Consider the following 22,931-nt stretch of genomic DNA (forward strand, 5'->3'; position numbering starts at 1 on the left):
CTCGCTCCAAATTTCTTTTAATAAATTAGTTTTCAGTATTATTGTTTTGTTTTTTTTTCACAATAACCATAAGCTTCCTATCCACTAATAAAAGTTGGTGTCCCTACACTCCGGTTGGTGTGCTAAAGGCGTTTGTGAAATAAAACAAAATCAAGTATTATGCAGTGTATCTTAATTTTATTCTATCCAATCTGGTAATGATTTTAAATCCGGCCAAACAACTGGAGCCCAAAAACAAACACAAAACCATGTTATAATGATTGTTGTCACTGTTGGCCCAATGCCTGCTTTGATCTGAAAAAATAAAGAATAAATAAATAAAAATAAAGAAGTTATAATTAAAAAAACTCACTGAGCGAAGCTTGGTCGCCCAAGTAGGCACCTACAAAAATGTTAAATAATAATAGTTTCATAAATTTTAATATGTTTATCTTAGGCCCAGACCGCACCACATCGCACTGTTATGGGGACGACGATTCGACAGCGATATTGTTAAAATAAACTTAAAGATCTGTACACACCTGAGCTGCGCTGCGCGTCGCTTCAGTCCGACTGCAGAAAGCGTCACTTAAGGCCGCTCACGGTACCTACCGCACTACAACTGCAATACGCGGCATCTCGCGTCACTTGCGCGTCACTTCTATGCCCGATCGCGTACGAACAACAACGTCGCAAGATGAGCGACATTGAAGAGGGAAAGGGTGGAAGCCGACATCCTAGGGGTTGGGAATTTTGAGGATATACTTTTAAGAGCCCGTCATGTGCCAAAAATTAAAACTACGTTATTTATTTTGAGGTCTATCACGCCTATACATTAAATACTTAACTCGATGCGCGTGTATCTTATTCGAGCGCCGTACGCATTCTGAAGCGACGCGACGCGCCGCTGGGTATGTCGCACTAGCGTCGCTGCACCGCGCGTCGCTTCGCTGCGCTTCACAATATTCTCCCAACCGCGACGCGCGGCAACGCGCGGAGAAGCGCTGTGCAGCGCCGCTCTAGTGCGATATGCGCCATACAAAATGATAGAAATAATATTTTGACGATCTGTGCCGCGACGAGCATCAGTGACGCGCAGCGCAGCTTAGGTGCGTACAGACCTTAAGTGGTGGCCACATCACCGTCGTTTCGGTTATTGTGACCACTCCCAAGTCTCATATGTCTATAATGCGTACGAAATGACTTTTCACGCGCCATTTTAACTTTTTGACAGTTTGTCATGACAAAAGTAATATTTTAGTCCTTATTTTAAAGGTGAACCGTATAACGCGTAACTTTTGACATGACAGTTGACCCATAGAATTAAAATGGCGCGTGAGGAGTCATTTTGTACGTACTATACAAGAGTTTGTTTACAGAATCGCTGTCATCGTTTTCTTGCCAGTGCGGCGAACTTAGTATATGTAAATAGCGTATAAACGAACCATTTTCGATGTTGGTATATTTGCAGCACTTTGTACAACTAGATTCCCTGGTGTACCAACTGGCAAACAAAACGCGTATGAGGAAGAAAAACCTGCCGCTATGTTGTACCAAAGAGGGTTTTCATTTATTTCCTTTGCCTGTTATCATAAGAATAGTGATTATTTAGGGCTAACGCATACAGACGCAGTAAGGTGGAGGCAAGTCTTTATAATAACAAATAGTTTTATGTATTGACATACGATTGAAATAATTGTTATATAATGCGTAAAAAATTACTTCTCATGCGCCATTTTAACTTTACCTGTCAAATTCGATGTCAAAACTAGATTTTAGTTCTTATTTTAATGGTGAACTTACGGTGAACCGCACTTTTGATATGACAGCTGTTGACCCATAGAGTTAAAATGGTGCGTAAAAAGCCATTTTGTACGGACTATGATATAAAAATGCTTAGATGGCATTTCAAAAAAGAAATACATACCAAACAATGAACGACAAATCATAGAAACTGCATTTCTAACAAGTATTTACAGTCAAATAAGGGTCACAAACTCACGTCTGTTATAAGCATATATCGCAAAAGGCTCATGATTGATTCATACTTTATGTCATGTGACACTATAGTCGTTGCTGTGATTGACCAACTCAATGTAACAGTACTGCAGTTACTGAATTACAATTGAATTGAATACAAGAAACCACTATATTAGAGTATATAATATGCACCGCCCACCAAGGTAGATATTTTGTTACGAATTTTTCTATGTTTTATCGTTCACTGATACTAAGCTACTAACCAGTTGCATCACAATAGGGGCAATGACGGTACAAACAGCCACGTTAGACGCAAAATTCGTTGTGAAGACAGTGAATGTAATCACGAGGAGAATTGTGATTAGATTTGGCAAATGCTTAAAATGTTTCAGCATCATTCCAATTTTACCATTCAAATCCGTATACTCTTTTTTCGCCGCTTCCGAAAGAGCAAATCCGCCACCTGGTAAATTACTACATAATATTATCCCTATATATTTGAAAGGCGATAAATAACTGTGATAGCCTAGTGGTTAAAATGTCGGCCTCTATTTGGTATCCGGGGTTCAATCCCGGGCACTTACCTAAATTTTCAGGCTTACGTGCGTTTTAAGCAATTAGATATCACTTGCTACTGCGGTGAAGGAAACCTACAGGCTTGAGAATTTTCCATAATGTTTCTTTAGAGTGTGTAAAATCCGTACTTGGTCAGCGTGATGCATTATATGGCCTAAGCCCGTCTCGTTTTTAGAGGAGACCTGTAAAAACGAGACAACCTTGGGTTGATGAAATAACGCGCAAATTACCCAAAAGAAACATAAAACTATAGGGCATGACTTCGTTCAATTTCTTCCAATCAAGGACCGATGGAATGCTTTTATCTGGCAAGTCACCGTGATCTGAAAAAGTGCATAACAAATTCCTACCAATCCAAAAATTTTAAAGTAAATAGAAATAGATAGGCGGAAATAATAATATTCCCGCCTATCTATTTCTTTTACTTAAAACATAAGAGCATGTGATTATGTGATTAATTAAAAAAGTGAATAGAAAAAAATACATTACGTTTAGCTCTATAATTTTCAAAAAATGTCAGTGAAGATGGCAATAGTATCATAAAAAACACTACTATCGCGGCTGCCGCCGAATCTTTTACGCTGCAATAAAAAAGTAAAATTACTACACACTGAATTCCTAGATTGTGAATATTATGAACTTCATTTTTACGAAGTAGATACGGTAGTAATTATAGATATAAATAGTATTATACTAAACGATGCCCGCGACTACGTCCGCGTGGATTAAGGTTTTGTAAAATCCCGTGAGAACTCTTTGATTTTCCGACTCAATACACTACAACAATTAGTAGCTTATGTCAGTCTCCTGGAATCAAGCTATCCATATACTTTTCATATAAATTGGTCAAACGGATAGAAAAGACAGCAGACAGACAGATAGAGTGACGCATTTTCGCATTTATAATATTATTAAGTATGGAAGTATGCATTGCAGCTACAGTAGGCTCGTTTGAGCAGCTCTTATTAGCGAAAACTTACAATTTCTTGTCTTTAATATGAAAATATTCAGGAATAGCATCGCCCCAACCCGTGAATATTTGAGGAGATCGGCAAAAAAATAGTAATATAGCGATGCTGAACAAAATAATGACAAGCTGAAACAAAAAGTAAATCAGTTTTAAATTTAATATCTAGATACCTACATGAAAATAAATTATACAACAATTTCCTCCAAAAATTATATTTACAAAAAATATACACTGTCCAAGTGGTCATTAGTGGGAATTTGCTCAAATACACTGGCGTTATTGTCTCGCTGAATGGCTAGGCTTAGTAGTCGTTGAGCGATCTTGGGTCACCTGACGCTTGGATCAGCGTTTGTAGGTTAATATTCTTCTCGACCTGTCGCATACTATATATGTATTCAATATTTTTATAGATTGAATATTGACCAATACTTAAACTTACTATTTCCCAAATTGTAATACGGCCTAAAGCTTTATATTTTTCTTCAACAGCTTTTTTTGCAGCTTCTATGCCTACAATAGGCATTTTAGCATTCTTGGCAGCCGCACTGTGAGGTCTGAAAGAAAAAATAAGTAGGCTGTATTTACAGAACTACCAACTTATCTGTAATTATTCCACTTTGAGCACCTAAATATATTCCACGGATCCCTTGCTCTCATGCAATATAAAAATAGTGCTAATTTAAGGCGTCTCCCACCAACTACTTTGTGGCTTAGGTACAGTTTGCTCTTAATAAAATAGAGAGGTGTAAACATAATGATATTAATACAGTATGATTTATAAGTTATTGTTTTTTACCTTAAGAAACCAAAGTATAACACAATAAGATACAAATAGACACATATTTCCATTATCAACATGTATGGTATGGCGAAAGCGGCGAACTTTGGAAATGACAGATATTCTGGAGCATTTGGATACATCCTGTAATATATAGACAACAAAGAGAATTTCTGATTCTGATTGTGGACCCAGCTTCTATGTTCTCTCAATATTATGGTGTTATTTTGTAGTACAGATAAACAGCTCTTCAAAAACTGGTAACACAATGGCGCCTCTGGTGCTATAGATGTTCATGAGTAGTGGTAATCACTTAACTATCATGTGACTTGCATTTTTGGACGCTATTAATATAAGAAAGCCTCATGAGAAAGCTGAGTCACTCAGCGGGTGATGGTGAGAGCAATGCTCGGAGTTTCTCTACGTGATTAAATCAGAAATGACGATATTTGTGAAAAAACAAAAGTAACCGACTTAGCTCAACGGGTTGCGAAGCTGGAGAGGTAATAAGCAAGGCACATTAAGAGATTATATACGTCGCTATCCCAAGGTGCTGGAGACTGGTTAGGTTACCTATAGAGTCTAGACCCACACTAAGAAAGGATTTCGAGGAATTCCAACGGGATCACTAAAAAACCTAAATCCACGCCGATAAAGCCTCAGGAATATGCTAATTTATGTTAGTACTAGACGATGCCCGCGACTTCGTTCGCGTGGATTTAGGGTTCTAAAAATCCTGTGGGAACTTTTTGATTTTCCGGGATAAAAAGTAGCCTATGTCCTTCCTTTGCAATCTCTGCAAGTTATCTGTACCAAATTTCGTCAAAATCGGTTGAACGGCTTGCCGTGAAAGGCTAGCTGACAGACTGTCAGACATAATTTCGCATTTATAATATTAGTATGGATATTAATTAGAAACTTACCTTGTGAATAATCCTTTGAATACAAAATTAGTGGCCGTACCAACTAGAGTTCCTATACCACCTGAAATTAAAATAAGAAAGTACTTTTGTGTGCTCAATTTCAATAAAGTTAAAAGCTGAAACTGAAAATCATGTTCAAAAATGCAAATCTGTTTGCGCTGTCTGTAACAAGGCATTCACACTGGAGAGTGCTAGTTCACACTGAAAGTGCTCGCTACAGCTTAATAACGTCATGTATCACAAATCGAATAGTACGCGACAGGTCGAGATGGCAATCGGCGGTGGCCCCGCATACCTGCAACCCCACACTAATATCCCGATTGCCATCACGACCTGTCGCTATTATAGGTAGACGTACACGCGCGTTCAATATGCCATCTTTGCGTGAGTTTATCGCGCCCGTCTTATGTATCTCATTTTCACCGCGGCGTGTGAATTAAGATAATTACCGATAGTCGCTGAAAATGTAGCTGCACAGAAATAGCAAGTGGTTATGTCGGATGCAACATTTTCTCCTACTCCAGTGTCGTAGACTTTTAGCAAATCATGCTGAAAATGAATTGAAGATGAGATTAACCTATTTATTTATGACCTGCTAATATTCTTTTGATGACTTCCCTTGCGCAATGGATGGCCCTGTGGTTTTGGATTATAATTTTGGATTATAGTGTTCAACACAGACAGTACAAGCGGTTACTTTGATTCAGATTGGAGGCAGTGCCTCCAATCCGAATCTAAGAATTCTCATCCATCATAGTAGGTACCACATTTGTCATTGACTTGAGGTCATAGTAGCTTGTCATCAAATAAACACATAGTAAAGTATCTACTGACTTCACTTACGTCTTCAAACACTTTCAATAATGCAAAGTTAATTGGAACCATCATGGTGGTAGCTGCAGTGTTAGTGATCCACATCGAAATGAACATTGTGATGAATGACATTGCAAATAATAACCTAGAACAAAGAATTCATGCATGAAAATCGCATGTAGGTATTCGCTGCTTTTTCACAAAATGTTTTCACCAAATAATTTTATTGGAACAAAAGTTAAACACCATTTTCTCGAAAATGGTGTTTAATTTTCTCTATATTTTCTGACTTTTCTCTATATTTTCGAATCAGTCGAATTTTCTCTATATTTTCTGACTTTTGATTCATCATCATCATGATCAACTAATCACCGGCTCATTACTGAGCACAGGTATCCTCTAAGAATAACAAGTCATAGTCAGCCATAGTCGACCACGCTGTCGAAGTGCAGATTTGCAACATCACACACATTATGGACATGCAGATTTCCTCACGATGTTTTCCTTTACCGTTAAAACAAGTAGTATATTATAATTTCTTAAAACGCATATAACTCCGAAAAGCTAGAGGAGGATCAAACCCGGGCCCCCCGAATATGAGGCCGACGTCTTTAACCACTAGGCTATCACCGCTTCCCATTCCAGCCATCTTGATTGCCACGGCAGTATTGTAACTTAAACTTACTTGTAGTGAGAGTAGCCAACACAGCGGATTGCACAGACGGCTAGCCTCATGTGTAGGCCTGACTGCTCAACAGCATATGCAAGCCACATACTCCCCAAGAACATCATGATCGTATCCTGAAATTACATATGAGAACGTTTCGTTACGTTAGTCGTTAACGGCTTAACGATACATTTTAATGTACTTAGATAACGTGTACATACCACGATCAATTTGATGTTTTTATTGGTCGATATTTCAACCCAATTGCACGGGTCGTGGTCACGACGGGACAGTCCCGTCGTCGTGACCACGACCCGTGCTATTGGGTCCGTTGCCCGTTATCTACATTAAAATAAACTAGGTACGCTTAGCTTAGTTCACAAAGATTTTCTAGAAGTTTCATAGAAAAATAAAATACTTAACAGAAACAACGACAAATAAAACAACAGAAACAATAAATAAAATAATAGAAACAACAAAAAAATTAATAACAGAAACAAAACAAACGGAAACATATTTTATTAAAAATACAATTAAATGAGCTTAGCGGAAGACGAAATAAGCTTCCGGTGGTCAGGGCTCCATAACTATTATCAAGCGTGCGAAATCCGTGGAAAAATCCACGGATTTCGCTACAATAAATAATATAAAAACTGCAGTTTCACCACATGGATTGTTCTATAGAGATCAGAGAAGAGGAAAGATTATGATACTTACATTCATATAACAGGCACAAGTTTCACTTGTACTCATAATGCCAGTCAATGGAAATATGACAATCGGTAAAAACGATGTGACAGCTAAGGGTATACACTCTGCGACCCAAAACACCGCCATTAGCACCAGAGTATAGGCACACCATTGATATTTCTGTAAATATTATATCATACAAGTTACCTGGGTCTGGTGGCTGTGAGAATAATTTAGGTTTGCTTTTAAGTATAGCTTTTACTTGCGTTGTCTTTTAACTATACACTATCCGAGGAATAAAGTTAGTATTGCGCTTTCTACTGTTCCCATAAAAATGATAAAGTGAAAAATCTCAGTGGGCAGTGGTGGGATAACAATTTTGATTCACCAACCAATCACAAACGTGCTAGCGCGCACCACGGTGCGGTGAGTTGTGGTGCGTTTTAAAATCCGCTTTGAATTTTAACCTTTCAAAATCCGGTGCGGAATTAATTCCGCAGTGCGTAGTTCTATTAATAGTTCGCAGATTTTGCGAAAAAAAAAACGACGGAAATTTTCCGTGGTGCGCGTTAGCTCTAATTCATCATCATCATCATGATGAACCCATCGCCGGCTCACTACAGAGCACGGGTCTCCTCTCAGAGTGAGAAGGGTTTTGGCCATAGCCTACCAAGCTGGCCATGTGCGGATTGGTAAATATTTGCGGATTGGTTAGCTCTAATTGTGTTTTCTAATTGAATTTCGAATGTTTTAGAAAACATTTTAGAATTGAAATTCGAATGTTTTGTAAGAACATGTTTGTGATTGGTTGGAGCAGTAATACGCTCTAATTAATAAAAAAACCCATTGAGGGTTGGAGTTGGTTGGAGTCTCGAAATGGTTAACGCCCACTGAAACTTTTTGCTCTACGATTTGTATAGGATTACGTAACAGAGAGAGATCTAATACTAACTTAAGTCCGCAGATAGGGTATATAACGTTTTTTAAGTCAAGCATAAGTCATTGTTTGATTATAATCTCATAAATGACAATGCAGTCTGTGAAAGGGATATCCATAACCGGTTGCCGATAGTGTTAAATAGCCATAGCAATAGCCTCACCAGAACAGACATAGCCATTTTAGAAATTACGAATACCCATTAATCCAGACAACTATCTCCGTCAATTATGTTGAAACTAGATTTTTTAAGCATAATGTTTTCGTTAGTTGTTTTTCTTTCACATGTGTTTTCTTTTAACTGGAGTTATTGTTAGTGTGTTTTCAAGTGGGATTTTATTTGAACTGTGTTTTTCTTCATCTCTATTTTTTTCCCCCCAACGACTAGTGAAATTACCTCTGGTGGAAAGGACAGCTGTATTGGTATCAACACGAATGGTACAACAAAGCAAAATATACCACGCCAATGGTTACGAAGAAACAAGCGCAATTTCTCCTTGATCGTAAGTCGTGGAACATCGTCTCTAAAAAAAATTATAGGTTTTAGTTTTTAGTACATTTATGCCTTTAGACTAAGGCCACACGGTGCATTTTCGGTCGTTGCGGCGCCGCACCGCTGCATGTAGATTTCAGTATTGGATGCCACACGGACACTGCGTAGCCGCTCCGGCAGAAAGTACAGCCACACGAGTAGATATTGCACCGCACTACCCCTGCCCGCCTCGGTCTGGTCCTCTGGTCTCAATTCCGTTGCGCGTACGGTGCGGCGCCGCACGACGTCGCAACGCATCGTGTGGCACGGTACAGTGATTTCTATGTAGGATGACGCAGCGGCACCACTCATACGCCGCGCCGCGCCTCACCACCAACACAACGCATCGTGTGGGTTCACTCTATGTATACCGAGGCATACTGCACGCGGTAGCGAAATGTCGACGTCTTTAGATTAAAGGTTATGCTATTGTATGCGAATGTATCGGTTTTCTTAAGACACAAAACGTATCTCGGACGGATTTTGCCAATTATTTTAAATCCGTTTAAAGACAGCAAATAATATATGCCATAATATGTTCTAGCTGACTATGTCTAGTCTTTAGGATTTAGGATTCTGTCGTTTTCATAGCATAAAGTGACCGACATAGTTCATAGAATGAACAAATTGAAGTGGAAGTGAGTAGATCATGTTTGTCACAGAACTAACAACCTATGGGGCAAAAGTGTTCTGAAGTAGACACTACGTCGTATTGGTGGGCGTAGTGTAAGACGACTTCTAGTCCGATGAACTAAATAATGTGAAGAAGATGGTGCAAAGCGGTTAGATGAGAAAGGCAGATGTTTGGTGGGCCCTCTCGAAAATGCCTTTATCTATCAGTGGATGCTACTGACTGATTGATTGGTCTGATTGTCAGAGATACTAACGGAGCGTTAGCGTTTTCTTCGTCTTTCTCAGGAACATTGTCACTGGCGGCAGCTGGTACAGACACTTCGCTGGGAACGTTCTCCATTTTTACTGATATACTTTTTTGAAAGGCTGGGGTTAGTAGATGCCTTAAACGGGTTGGTCATGACGTCTTGATTTAAATTCTCAAACATATTATGTTTTAATATATCGATGGTTTTAGCCATAGGTTTAACAGCCTTCCTGGCATAGTGGTAGACGTTTTTTAGAAGTTCCCGAACTATCGTGAACTGTGCTAAGGGGGTTACCTAAATAGGGGTAAAATGAGAATAAAACTAAATATAGGTACTTTTAAGCCAAATCTATATTTTTAATAAAAAGCGATAATAAATAATTGTTATAGTAAAAATTATGCAAACTAAAGTCTAAATCTCTAACTTAAACAAAACAAAATAATATATTATACTGTTTAACATAAAACAAATCTCCAGTTAATTTTAATGTTTAAAACAGTTTCTATTCCTACCGACGTGTCAGATTTTTGACATTTTGTCTAAAGTGACTATACTTTAGATTTAGCCCAATCAGGCAGACTGTGAAGATCTGGCCAAATTAAAGGAGCATAGAAGTACACAGCGAGCCAAGTTATAATAATTGTTGATATTGTAGGTCCCAAACCGGCTTTCATCTGAAATTAAATAATTAATAAAGTAACCAATCATCATCATCATCATTATCAACCGATAGACGTCCACTGCTGGACATAGGTCTCTTGTAAGGACTTCCCACGGTCTTGCGCCGCCCAAATCCAGTTGTTCCCTGCGACTCGTCTGATCTCGTCCGTCCACTTAGTGGGGGTTCTTCCGACGCTGCGCCTTCCGGTGCGAGGTCACCATTTCAGCACCTCCAGACCCCAACGTCTATCGGTTTTCCAAGCTATGTGCCCTGTTTATTACCACTTGAGCTTCGCAACCCGTTGAGACTAGTTGACAACGTTGTTGACTAGTTCTCCTACGGATCTCCTCATTTGATCACGTAGAAAAATTCCGAGCATAGATCTCTCTATCGCCCGCTGAGTGAATCTGAGCTTTCTTATGCTTATAATTAAGTAGCATCCAAAGAGACAATTTGCAGGAGTATGAAAAAAAATCTGATAACATCAGCAGAAACCAAACCAAATCCGCACCGACCTTTCTTCGTAAATATTAATAAGTCAGTTACTAACCATTTTCATCGTAGGTATCTTAGCAGCACTCTGCACAACCAAGTTGCCTGGTGTTCCTATTGGCAGCATAAAGCAGTAAGATGCGGAAAATCCACTGGCTATTACATACCATAGTGGATTTTGACCGATTTCCTTGGCCTGGAAAATATTGTTATAGTAAACTAATGTGTATTGTTATAAAATTACCGTTGAAAATATCTATGGAATGAAATAAAACAATACGATTTTGTGTTTTTGAAGATCCTTTTTAATGTAATCTTATGAAAATCTACCAAAAAAAACAAATTCACTTTTGCTCAAAGCATACCCCACTTGGTAAAGTTATCTTACTTTGAAAATTGTAAAACTAATTATTTGTTCATGAACACATTTTAATTTTTTTGTGATGTAACCACAAATTCACGGTTTTCGGATTTATTCCTTTACTTGTGCTATAAGACCTACCTACCAAATTTCATGTTTCTAGATAAACGGAAAGACACGACGGACAGACAGACAGGCAGACAGACAGCCAACAAAGTGATCCTTTAATGGTTCCTTTTTTCTTTTTGGGGTAAGGAACCCTAAAAAAGTACGGAAATTTACCGTGGTGCGCGCTAGCTCTAAGGCCTCGTTGTGCGTAGTATGGACAAAATGAAACTTATATTATTGACTTTAAAATAACAAAAAACAAAAAAAGAATGAATAAAATCGGACTACACTTTAATGAATTACAGATCAGTATACATTTTAACTTTCATCCCTAATCTCCTAAGGGAACCATGCTGAATTCTGGTATAAAAAGTAGCCTTTGCCCTTCCTCGTAGTATGAACTCAAATCGTACCAAGTTTAATTGGAATTGGTTCAGTAGTTTCGGTGTGTTGCGCGGCCGTGATACAGACAAACAAACAGACAGACAGACAGACAGACAAAAATGAAAAAAGTTACAGTTTTGGTTTCAGTATCGATTATAGAATGCCCTCGAAAAAATTCAAAATATCTTCAATGTACAGAATTGGACCTGCTACAGCTGTTTTATTGTATAGTAAGTATAGATATATAGTATATAGATATAAAATAAGAGTGTTGGGATAATACAACAAGGGACATGAAAACTGAGAAACTTACCAACGTCATACTTATTGGGCAAAGTACGTTAGCAGTGGCCACGTTTGACGCGATATTTGTCAGAACAACAACGAATATAATCACTATCAAAAGGATCAATATGTTCGGTAAAAATTTCAGTTGTTGTAAGACGTCTCCTATTTTATCATTTAACCCAGTTTTTTTAGCTGCATCGGATAAAGCAAAGCCACCACCTGAAAGTATTCAATCAAATCAAAATTCAAAATTTCACAGAATCATTCGACGGTATAAATAATATGACGACTGTAGTATAAAACTATAGCTAAGGTTTTCTAGGATAGCGGTGCCGACTATCGCCATCAGCCGTAAATAGCCGTATTGTCCATAGCAGTTTTTCATTCGTTATCTTTTACTCTGTCTGAGAGGCCACTCACCAACTAGGTGGTCCGACCAGCTAAAGGAGTCCAGCAGGTGTGGATTTTATCACATTGCGAAAATGGCCACCGACAGAGACCGATGGAAACAGATAAATAATCCATTCGAGGGCAGGTTGCCAGGACCACGATCTTCAGCAATGAAGGAACGACCGGAGAGAGAGAGAGAGAGAGAGAGAAAGAGAGAGAGAGACCTTTTACTCAAAATGAAACGTCTAAACACAAAGTGAATCAAAAATGACAATCAAAATGAGACAATCACTCGAGTGAACATTCACTCCGAATCAAACCATAATGTAGCGTCGAGTCACTGAAAAATTGTTTATAGAAAAAAAAATTGCATGCGTTGGCTATCGACAGAAGTAAAACATATTTTATACTTCCATTAAAAATTGAAACTTACTAAGCTGCGTCAAGGATAAGCTAATACTTCTACCTAATAAAATTAGCATGTTGGTGACGCGACTTTTAAGTTTTTACCTATCCCAAATCGCCCAAAGCGCCTAAATAATTTTTCAGTTAAGCATAGTTTCCTAAAGAGCGCTTTTTTACGCCGTAATATCAAATAATAGGCTACTTGACAATTTTTTTAAGTTGGTCTTAAATGGTTAATATTTGTCCTATTATATCAAAAAAATTAACACTATATTTTTTTGCGCCCTAAAAACCGTAAAACTTTAATTTAAATAAATATTTTTCTTAGACAGGTGAAAACACTGTCGGCCATGTTTGGCCGATAGATTATCTGTGCTCTGACGATGATGCATTTGTAAACAACAGTATAACCACAGGGTTATACTGTTGTTTACAAATGCATGACGTCAGAGCACAGATAATCTATCGGCCAAACATGGCCGACAGTGTTTTCACCTGTCTAAGAAAAATATTTTTTTAAATTAAAGTTTTACGGTTTTTAGGGCGCAAAAAATATAGTGTTAATTTTTTTGATATAATAGGACAAATATTAACCATTTAAGACCAACTTAAAAAAATTGTCAAGTAGCCTATTGTACCACCATTGCATATTGTGACTGTTAATAATGCTAAAAAAAATCTAAAGTTTTTTTCAATAGTGGTACAAAGTGAGTCACAATAATTATTATATGTCAATAGCCTAATATTTCCTTAATTTTTTTTAAAATAAACTACTTAAAATACCAACCGAGAAGAAAAGTAAAACTAAAAGGCAATGCAGATATCAAGCTCTTCCAATCAAGAACGGACCTTACTCTGTTCTTCGGGAAATCTTCATAGACTAAAAGTAAACAAATAGGTAAGTATAAGGTAAAGATTAATGTAATTATTTTTAATTCAAACTTAAACCATACTAAGTATAAAATACTGAACTATTTTTAGTTAGTTTAGAACATTAATATCACTAAAAATATCTAAGTGGTAATCATTTTTGGACTGCATAATAAAGACACATTACGGCAGAGTTGCGTTAAGCAAAATAGCTGTTTAAGTACCCGTAAAGTATGAAAAATAAGATAATATTTACATTTTGCTTTGCAGTTCTGGAAAAATGAAAGATTCGATGGTAAAAGGAACATCAGAAATGTAACTAAAGCGGCTAGAGCTGAATCTCGAACGCTGAAAACATTCATGAAAATAATAATGTATATTAAGGTTATTAATTAATAATACCACGAGATGATCAAGAGACGAATGCTCGAACTTATGCAATAAAACATCTTGTTTAAAGCCAAACCAAAAAATATTTTTTGAACTAAATAATATTTACTGACTTTTTTTTTTGACTGTTTCAAAGAGTGGTATTACCTAACAGCTTTTTTTTCTTTGATTCTTTTAAGCATTTGTTTAAAACAAGCGCGAACTATGGCTGCGATGGTAACACCATAGTTCTTTAACGGAAGTCCATGTACAGACACAGACCGATAGACGAAGGGATCAAAAGGCAAACAACACACTTTTTGCCTCGAGAGTTACTTATTAATTGAAAATAAAACTCACAACTTAGCGTCTGTCAATTCGAAATAATCTTTTATTAAATCTCCCCATCCAGTGAATATCTGTGGAGAACGACAGAAGAACGCTACCATTGCACCGCCAAATAACAAGATTACCATCTGAAATTCATAACCTTAATAATATAATTCACATTAAGTATATATCCATATGAATAACTATCTACCTATTATGAGCCTCAATAGCTCAATGGTTAGCGGACTGAAAAGGCAGGAGTAAGTAAAAGCTTTACGCTTAGTTGGAGATGATTAAAATGACTAATATTCTTTAAACAAAACAGAACAATCCATACTAATATATCCATACTTCCATACAAATATTATAAATGCGAAAGTGTGTATGTCTGTCTGTCCGTCTGTGTATCTGTCTGTCTGTCTGCTAGCCTTTCACGGCCCATCCGTTCAACCCATTTTGACAAAATTTGGTACAGCGATAGCTTGCATCCCGGGGAAGGACATACTAGCTTACTTTTTATCAAGAAAAATCGAGTTCCCACGGGATTTTAAAACCTAAATCCACGCGGATGAAGTTGCGGGCATCATCTAGTCTAAATATATAAAAAGAAAAGGTGACTGACTGACTGACTGACTGATCTATCAACGCACAGCTGAAACTACTGGGCGGATCAGGCTGAAATTTGGCATGCAGATAGGCTATTATGACGTAGGCATCCGCTAATAAAGGCTTTTTGAAAATTCAATCCCTAAGGGCGTGAAATAGGGGTTTGAAATTTATGTAGTCCACGCGGACGAAGTCGCGAGCATAAGCTAGTTTATTATAAATACAAAAGTGTGTGTCTGGTTGTCTGCTAACTTTTCACGACTCACCGGTTTTGCCGATTTTGATGTAATTTGGTACAGATATAGCTTGTGTCCCGTGGAAGGACACTATTTTGGTCCTAGAAAATCTTCCCACGGGAATTTTAAATAACCTGAAACCGAATGGACGAAGTTTCATGCATCATCTAACTACTTGGTATAGAGGCATAGACTACTTCTTGTCATGGAAAATCAAAGAGTTTCTACTGGATTTTTAAAAACCTAGGTCCTAGGTAAATCCACGCGGAAGTCACAGGTATAATCTGGCACTTAATTATCTAATAAACATTAATAAAACACCTGGGAAATAGTTTTAGGTAGGTATAGTAAAAACATCGACTCACTGCTTCCCAAAATGAAACTGGACCTAATTTAGCGTAAAGAGCCTCGACAGTTTGTTTAGCTGCCTCCAATCCTTCCGGCGAAATTTTATTTTTTTTAGCAACTTCACTTTTAGGTCTGTAAAAAAAATATTTAGATACAAGTTAGCTCTTGACTGCAATCTCACCTGATGGTAAGTGACGATGCAGTCTAAGGTGGGAGCGGGCTAACCTGGAAGAAGTATGGCATTTTTTATTAAACCCATACACCTTTGGTTTCTACACGGCATCGTACCGGAACGCTAAATCGCTTGGCGGCACGGCTTTGCCGGTAGGGTGGTAACTAGCCACGGCCGAAGCCTCCCACCAGACCAGACCAGAAATTTAGAAATTCTAAAATTTTAAATCCTTGCCAGGAATCGAACCCGGGACCTCCCACTAATAAGACCACAGCGCTTACCACTGCGCCAGGGAGGTCGTCAAAAACATTAAATATAACATAATATTATTAAGTATCTGGATGAAGTACCTAGCGAGCAAAAGCTAGTTATGTACAAACATGACTAAGTAAGTACAGCCAAAGAGTTGTCATAATTACTAGAGGTAAATGGTAATGATGTCCAGCAAAATGGCCTCTACCTCTACCTACTTGGTGGACCGTGGACAAGCGGGAACAGTCGTGATTTTGTCACTCAGTAAAATGCAGTTTTTACTCTGTCTGTATAAAATATTTTTATAATACGACGCAACTCTTACGGGCATCATGATCAACCCATCGTCAAAACATTACTGAGCACGGGTCTCCTCTCAGAATAAGAAGACTTTAGGCCATAGTCTGCCACGCTGGCTCAGTTGCGATTGATAGACAGTGAAAATATTACAGTGAATTTTTGTAAATTAAAAACTATTTTGTTAGCTAGAAATTACCTTAGAAATCCAATATACATTATTAACATGTTAAGTAGCATAAAAGTAACCATAAGGATCATATATGGAACTCCGAATGCAGAGAACTTCGGAAATGATAAATATTCAGGAGCTTCTGGGTATGCCCTGGAAAGTAATACAAATATTTACGATGAAATATAAAATAATCCATAGTTACCTACCATAGTTTATCGTTAATAAACCACGAAATAAGTTTAAATCCATAGTCATCTTGGATTTCAAACTTATTCCTAGCTTATTAGCTAGACTAGCTTATTCCTACTAATAGTTCCTACTAATATTAGATAATAATGCACAAATTTCAAACCCCTACTTTACCCCCTTAGGGGTTGAATTTTAAAAAATCCTTTCTTAGCGGATGTCCACAACTCCACATCATAATAACTATCTGCATGCCAAATTTCAGACTGATCCGTCCAGTAGTTTTAGCTGTGCGTTGAAACATCAGTCAGTCAGTCACATTTACTTTTTTATATTTAGACTAGCTGATGCCCGCGACTTCGTCCGCATTTATTTACATTTTTCAAAATCCCGCAGGAACTCTTTCATTTTCCGGGATAAAAAGTAGCCTATGTGTTAATCCAGGCTATAATCTATCTCCATTCCAAATTTCATCCAAATCCGTTCAGCCGTTTTTGCGTGATTGAGTAACAAATATCCAAACATCCATACTTTCACATTTATAATATTAGTAGGATTGATGACCGCATAATATCGCGATACAACCTACAAGAGCAACAAGATTCGGCTGCAAAGGGTGTTCCGGAGAAAATGAGAAAATCTGGTGATCTATTTCTCTGGCGCGTCCTGTTCAGGTCACAAATTTTTCAATATTGATAATGCGTTTCGTGCAGCTCAAAAGATACTTGCGGCCCCGACTATTTTGAGATATCTAGACTTACAAAGGCAATCTTAAAGATTATACATACGTGATGAATAGCCCTTTAAATACTAAATTAGTTGCCGTTCCAACCAGTGTTCCAATACCGCCTAAAAATAATACAGGTTGTTATTATTTTGAGAGCAGTCCGAGAGGCGAAAAAAATATAGAGAACGGTTAGGTCTAAAAAAATCATGGCATTGAGTAAAAAAACTGCTTTGAAAGATTTTTAAATATTATTTATAGGTCAAGAACTGAACAGGCACTTTTTGTAAAAAAAAGTAGTGATTTTAGTAGTAGTGGTAAAGATAGAGTAAATTGCAAAAAAATAAAACAATATAATATTATGTTGCAAAAAATTATGCCTCCTAAAAACTTTTAGTTTTTTTAAATAAATTCCTTGTACCATTTTTCGAGGGCAGTCTTTGTCAGGTACAAGTGTCTACATACCGATTGTTGCAGAGAAGGTCGCGACACAAAAGTAGCATATTGTTATATCAGATGCAATCTTTTCTCCGTCGCTTGTTGTATCATATATTCGTAATAGTTTTTGCTGAAAAATATGTAAATGTTTTACTAGTGTCTTACTTAGTTAGCCTCATTTATCTCGGGAAAACATTTTAAAATACCTTAATCCATCTAAGCGCTTAATGGCCTTTTCTCAAAAATATGTTTTCATAATATTCCTTTTTGTCATTTCTCAGAATGAACAAATTTTATGCGAAAAGAAAATTTTAATAAAAGTCTTAAAAATGTTATTTTCTCATAGTTTTTCTCAAAATATCCTTCAATCCCCCAGTTAAGGAGTTCAGTACCCTGCAGCATCAGGATTGAGTGCGTAACCGCCGTAATAAATGACAAAAAGTACATTATGAGAAAAGATATTTGAGACAAAGACTTTGATTTGAGAAAAGGTAGATAACAGCTGTTTAGATACCTTAAATTATGTGGTCAAAGTCGCAGAGCGTAGCTAATAAAAGAAATCTTACATCTTCAAAGACTTTCAGCACAGCAAAGTTGATAGGGACCATCATCGTGGTGGCAGCCGTATTTGTGATCCACATGGAGACAAAAGTTGTTACAACACTCATTGCAAGTAATAACCTACAAAAAAATATTAAGGTTGTTTCACGACGGAGCAACAACATGCGACAATGCGGCATGCTGCGGCAGTCTGTTTTATGCTAAGGCAATATCATGAGGCTTTTTTCATGAATACTTTATATCTTTGTTTTATTTATTCTACTCCATTTACAACCTCTCGCACTGCCAAGGGTCTCTGGTAGAGATAGATATCTTATAGAGATAAGTGCTTCCCTGTCCACTTTTTCTTTCTTTTTTACTTTATTGTTACAACTTTCTGGTCACATAGGTATGAGTGATAGAGACAACTCTTTACGCTATACAAAGCCGAAATCTCATTCTAAAGGCCGGTGAACATAATTTCTAGCTACTGTAAATGAATCTTTACAGTCGTTTTATGGTGGAGTCCGGATCCTTTTAGCGATCACGACCACCTCTACTATCCCGCGATCATAATCGTCAATCTGATACAGCCTGAATAGCATGAAAGCTAGCCTTCCAAATTATAAATTTTCTAAGCTGATTCTTTTCAATAGTTTTTCGTTTTGTGTAAATAAAGAAGATATTTTTAACAACACCCCAGAAGCTTGTGTAATTAAATGTATTTACCCTATTCACTTCTAGGAACATCTCTTAATTTACTTTTTTGTAATTTTTATTATCACTTTTGCCTATAACAATAGATTAAAAAGATTGTCGTTTTTTTAAATCACAACAGCAACTGAATTTCTGTCGGCTCTTCTCAATAGAACCTGTTTTCGGGACTGATGCTAGAGTCTTGATATATAGTAAAGTGACACATGCTGCCCTACAATATGAAATAAATAAATTCATTCCAAAGTGTTCAGCTTCCAGAAAGTGAAAATACTAAAATTTCACCCAAGTAGACTTGGAAAATTAATACCTGACATGTGAATATCCAATAGATCGAATCGCTACATAAGCCAATCGTTCGTGCAAGCCACACTGCTCAACGGAGTATGCCAAAATTAAACTTCCCAGAAACATTACGATAGAATCCTAAAAGAAACACAAGTTTACATTAGATAAAGTTTATACAGAATTAGCGAGTGGTGAAGACGTACCTAAACCAATGATTGCAGCTTTAGTTTCAAGTTGACGCAAATAGTCTGTTATCGCCATCACCTGACTCTTAGGAAAAATGGTAGTTTTGGCAACATTCTTATAACTACTCATATATTATTCACTACCCATATTATAAATGCGAAAGTGTGTTTGTTTGTTGGTTTGTCCTTCAATCACGTCGCAACGAAGTAACAGATCGACGCAATTGTTTGCATGGGTATAGTTAAAGAGAGTGACATAGGCTACTTTTCATCCCGGAAAATCAAAGCATTCCCATGGAATTTTTGAAAACCTAACTCCACACAAACGAAGTCGCGGACATGAGCTAGAATTTAATTATTTTATAATTTACTAGATAATGTCCGCGTTTTCGTCCCCGAGGATTTAGGTTTTATAAAGATCCCGTGAGAAGTCTTTGATTTTTCCGGGCTAAAAAATAGCCTATGTCTATCACCAGGATGTAAGCTGTCTCTATGTCTGTGATAAAAATCACATTTAAGTATAATATCAGTATAGATAGCAATATCACCTTCGATCACAGTACCTATCAGTAAAATAAAATAATGTTAGTTCAATAGAGAAAATTACGAGTAATTAATGCAAAAGTCGAAGCTGATTTTTCTATGAATTACCTATAATATTTTTGTCTATATGTCTATATTTTAACTTACATTAATATAGCATTTGCAAACATCCACTGTCCCTGAAACTCCAGCCAATGGGAAGACAATTATCGGCAAGAACGATGTTACAGCTAAAGGAATACATTCAGATACCCAGAACACAGCCATAACCATTAAGCAGTAAGCGGTCCATTGGTATGGCTGAAACAATGTAATGAAGTAGGTATTTATTAATACTTAAATGAAGGGAACGGAGAGTAGGGAAGGGGCAAAAACCTCTGAAAAAAACGTACAAAAATGTTAGAAAATACATCCAGTTTAGGTTCATACGCTCGGGTTGCCTTTAAAAGTTCACTTACGAGTCGGTAAGTGATAAGGCCTACCTTCTTGTTTTTATTCCTACTGTATTTTGCTGCAATAAGCCTATATATTACTACTACAAAATTTAACTAAACAAACTACACATTAGAAAATATAAATTGATTTTGACAAAGAAGAAACAGACTTCGTGTTTTAGCTAAAAAGGCTACAGTCTCAGTATTTGACACTGCAGGGCAAATTTTCAGACAAAGCATAGGTATAATAATCATTCATTTTCCATTTGCCCTAGGAAACATTTTGACCAAGGTATGTGAGTGTGTGTGTGTTTTTATTTCGGTGACAAGTTAGCCTTTGACTGTGAAGCCAACTGGTCTAAAGTGGAAACGGGTTAACTTAGAAAGGATAAGAAGCCAAGTTTTATAAATTACCCCTAAACGGTTTCTATGTGGCATAGCACTGAAACATTTAATAGCTTGGCGGCATTTCTTTGTCGATATCAACCTTCCACCAGATTAAACCTGAGCCTTTTCAGGGTTATTAATATTATTTGCTTTTAATTTGAAGGTACTAAGCTGTATAATCTGTGTACCTAGTAGGAATTAAGTTGACCAAAAGACCAAAAATCGTTTTCTGCTTAGTAAAATGGCAAAGACAAATTGTAAGTAGAAGTACCTACCTGAGGAGGGAAAGGCAATAATATAACCACGAAAAGAAGAGGAACAAACACACATATTATTCCTCGCCAATGTACTATGAGGAATAGTTTCAACTTATCCTTGTTAGTTAAGCGTGGTTCTTCGGCTGATCTAAAAACAAAATAATACTAGTTTTAATTATTATGCTTGCACGATAGTCAGTACCCTTATTATTAATTCGCAAGTGTGTTTGTTTGTTGGTTTATTGGTTTGTTGGTTTGTCCTTCAATCACGTCGCAGCGGTGCAACGGATTGACGTGATTTTTTGCATGGGTATAGATATAAAGACCTGGAGAGTGACATAGGCTACTTTTCATCCCACGTTCCCACGGGATTTTTAAAAATCTAAATGCACGCGTACGAAGTCGCGGGCATTAGCTAGTTAACAAATATTTATACCTACTTATCGACTCTTTTCGCTTTTTTTATAATAGTCGTATAGTCACCGTTGAAATTGGTACAAACCCAACGTACCTATCCAAAATACGATGGAAATCTAAACTAATTCTACTTACGAAAACATATTTTATTTTGTTGGCAGTAATTATCCATTAAATTTCATCGAGGTAAAATTTACACTTGTCTTAATACTATTTATATTTATTGGTATAAATAATAATTCAAATCAAATATGCTCAAGTGAAAATAATAGAAAGAATGAAGTATTTTTGACGTTTAAATGCAGAATCAGCAGAATGTGTTTTCATTTAAAAATTTAAATAGAACTAGTTATAAGAACTATGTTTACGGCCAGAAATATTTTAACTTCTACTCTACGTGATTTTAACGTTAGAATTGAAGTTAGAATATAAGTTTACATACATAAGTACAATTTAATACGTAGATTCTAGTTATATTTAAGGAGCGCCAGCTCGCCAACAAACTGGCTCACCAGTTTGGCGAGAAAAAAATAATGTAAATATTTGGTGTACCTACGCTTGTTATAAAAATATAAAAAAATATAAAAAAACGAAAATCATGTCGGAAAGCAATGATGATGTCTGGGATGGAACACTCTTCCTTTAAGATAGTTTAGTTACTAGTCTAAGTGACGGAAAACCGCGCTGGGAGGGCGTTCCACCTTTGCGGTTCATATCAGGAAAGTTGAATAAAAATGTTTCATGTGAGTAATTGGGATGTCGACCATAGAATGATGCATTCACGGTTTTTCGCTGTTCTGTGGTAGAAAGATTGAAGGAGGAACAACTTGACGTTTTTATTTGTAAAAGTTATTTAATTTATCTAAAGTAATTCATACTGAATGATTTAACGGTGAAGGAAAACATCGTAAGGAAAGCTGCATGCCTGAGAGTTCTCCATAATGTTCTCAAAGGGGTGTGAAGTCTACCAATCCAGACATGACCAGCGTGGTAGACTATAGCTAAAACCGTTCTCACTCTGAGAGGAGACTCGTGCTCTATAGTGAGCCGGCGATGGGTTGATCATGATGATAATGAATTTATGCTGTTGTTAATTTATTCTTGCTGGCTTTATTGTAGGTAATAATAACAATCTCAAAATCATATTTACCCTTTAACGTTTTACATAGATTTTTAGGTCTAATCCTACATTTTCGCTTCCATTAATATTTGCATGCTGTAGGCGGACTCAAGCGTTATAGCTTTACAATTACTGAAACTAAAGAGCAAATTTAGTGAAAAGGAGACGGAAACAGTAGCATATCAGAAGTTAGACTAAAATAGAGCAAGACGCAAGAAAACGCCAGAG

At 36.9% G+C, this 22,931-nt stretch overlaps 2 protein-coding genes across 2 annotated transcripts; both read right to left on the reverse strand.

Annotated features, from left to right (window-relative positions):
• Positions 1-175: 175 nt before the first annotated feature.
• LOC117987450 (protein I'm not dead yet-like) lies at positions 176-9,818 on the reverse strand. The gene is made up of 15 exons (XM_034974466.2): positions 9,733-9,818; positions 8,711-8,837; positions 7,404-7,556; positions 6,705-6,820; positions 6,050-6,164; positions 5,656-5,755; positions 5,207-5,267; positions 4,302-4,427; positions 3,945-4,059; positions 3,516-3,631; positions 3,025-3,116; positions 2,766-2,858; positions 2,223-2,422; positions 1,425-1,562; positions 176-294 (listed from the first exon to the last, which is right to left on the reverse strand). The coding sequence occupies exons 1-15, from the start codon at positions 9,816-9,818 to the stop codon at positions 178-180; spliced, it is 1,755 nt and encodes a 584-aa protein (XP_034830357.1). The 3' UTR covers positions 176-177.
• A 307-nt stretch (positions 9,819-10,125) lies between these two features.
• Positions 10,126-21,760, reverse strand: LOC117987860 (protein I'm not dead yet-like). The gene is made up of 15 exons (XM_034974927.2): positions 21,719-21,760; positions 21,185-21,314; positions 20,236-20,388; positions 19,383-19,498; positions 18,385-18,499; positions 17,846-17,948; positions 17,445-17,505; positions 16,495-16,620; positions 15,592-15,706; positions 14,415-14,530; positions 13,942-14,033; positions 13,603-13,695; positions 12,046-12,239; positions 10,938-11,075; positions 10,126-10,400 (listed from the first exon to the last, which is right to left on the reverse strand). The coding sequence occupies exons 1-15, from the start codon at positions 21,724-21,726 to the stop codon at positions 10,275-10,277; spliced, it is 1,686 nt and encodes a 561-aa protein (XP_034830818.1). The 5' UTR covers positions 21,727-21,760; the 3' UTR covers positions 10,126-10,274.
• Between the last annotated feature and the right edge of the window lie 1,171 nt (positions 21,761-22,931).

This window comes from Maniola hyperantus, chromosome 13 (assembly GCF_902806685.2).
Source record: "Maniola hyperantus chromosome 13, iAphHyp1.2, whole genome shotgun sequence".
Taxonomy (NCBI): Eukaryota; Metazoa; Arthropoda; class Insecta; order Lepidoptera; family Nymphalidae; genus Maniola; species Maniola hyperantus.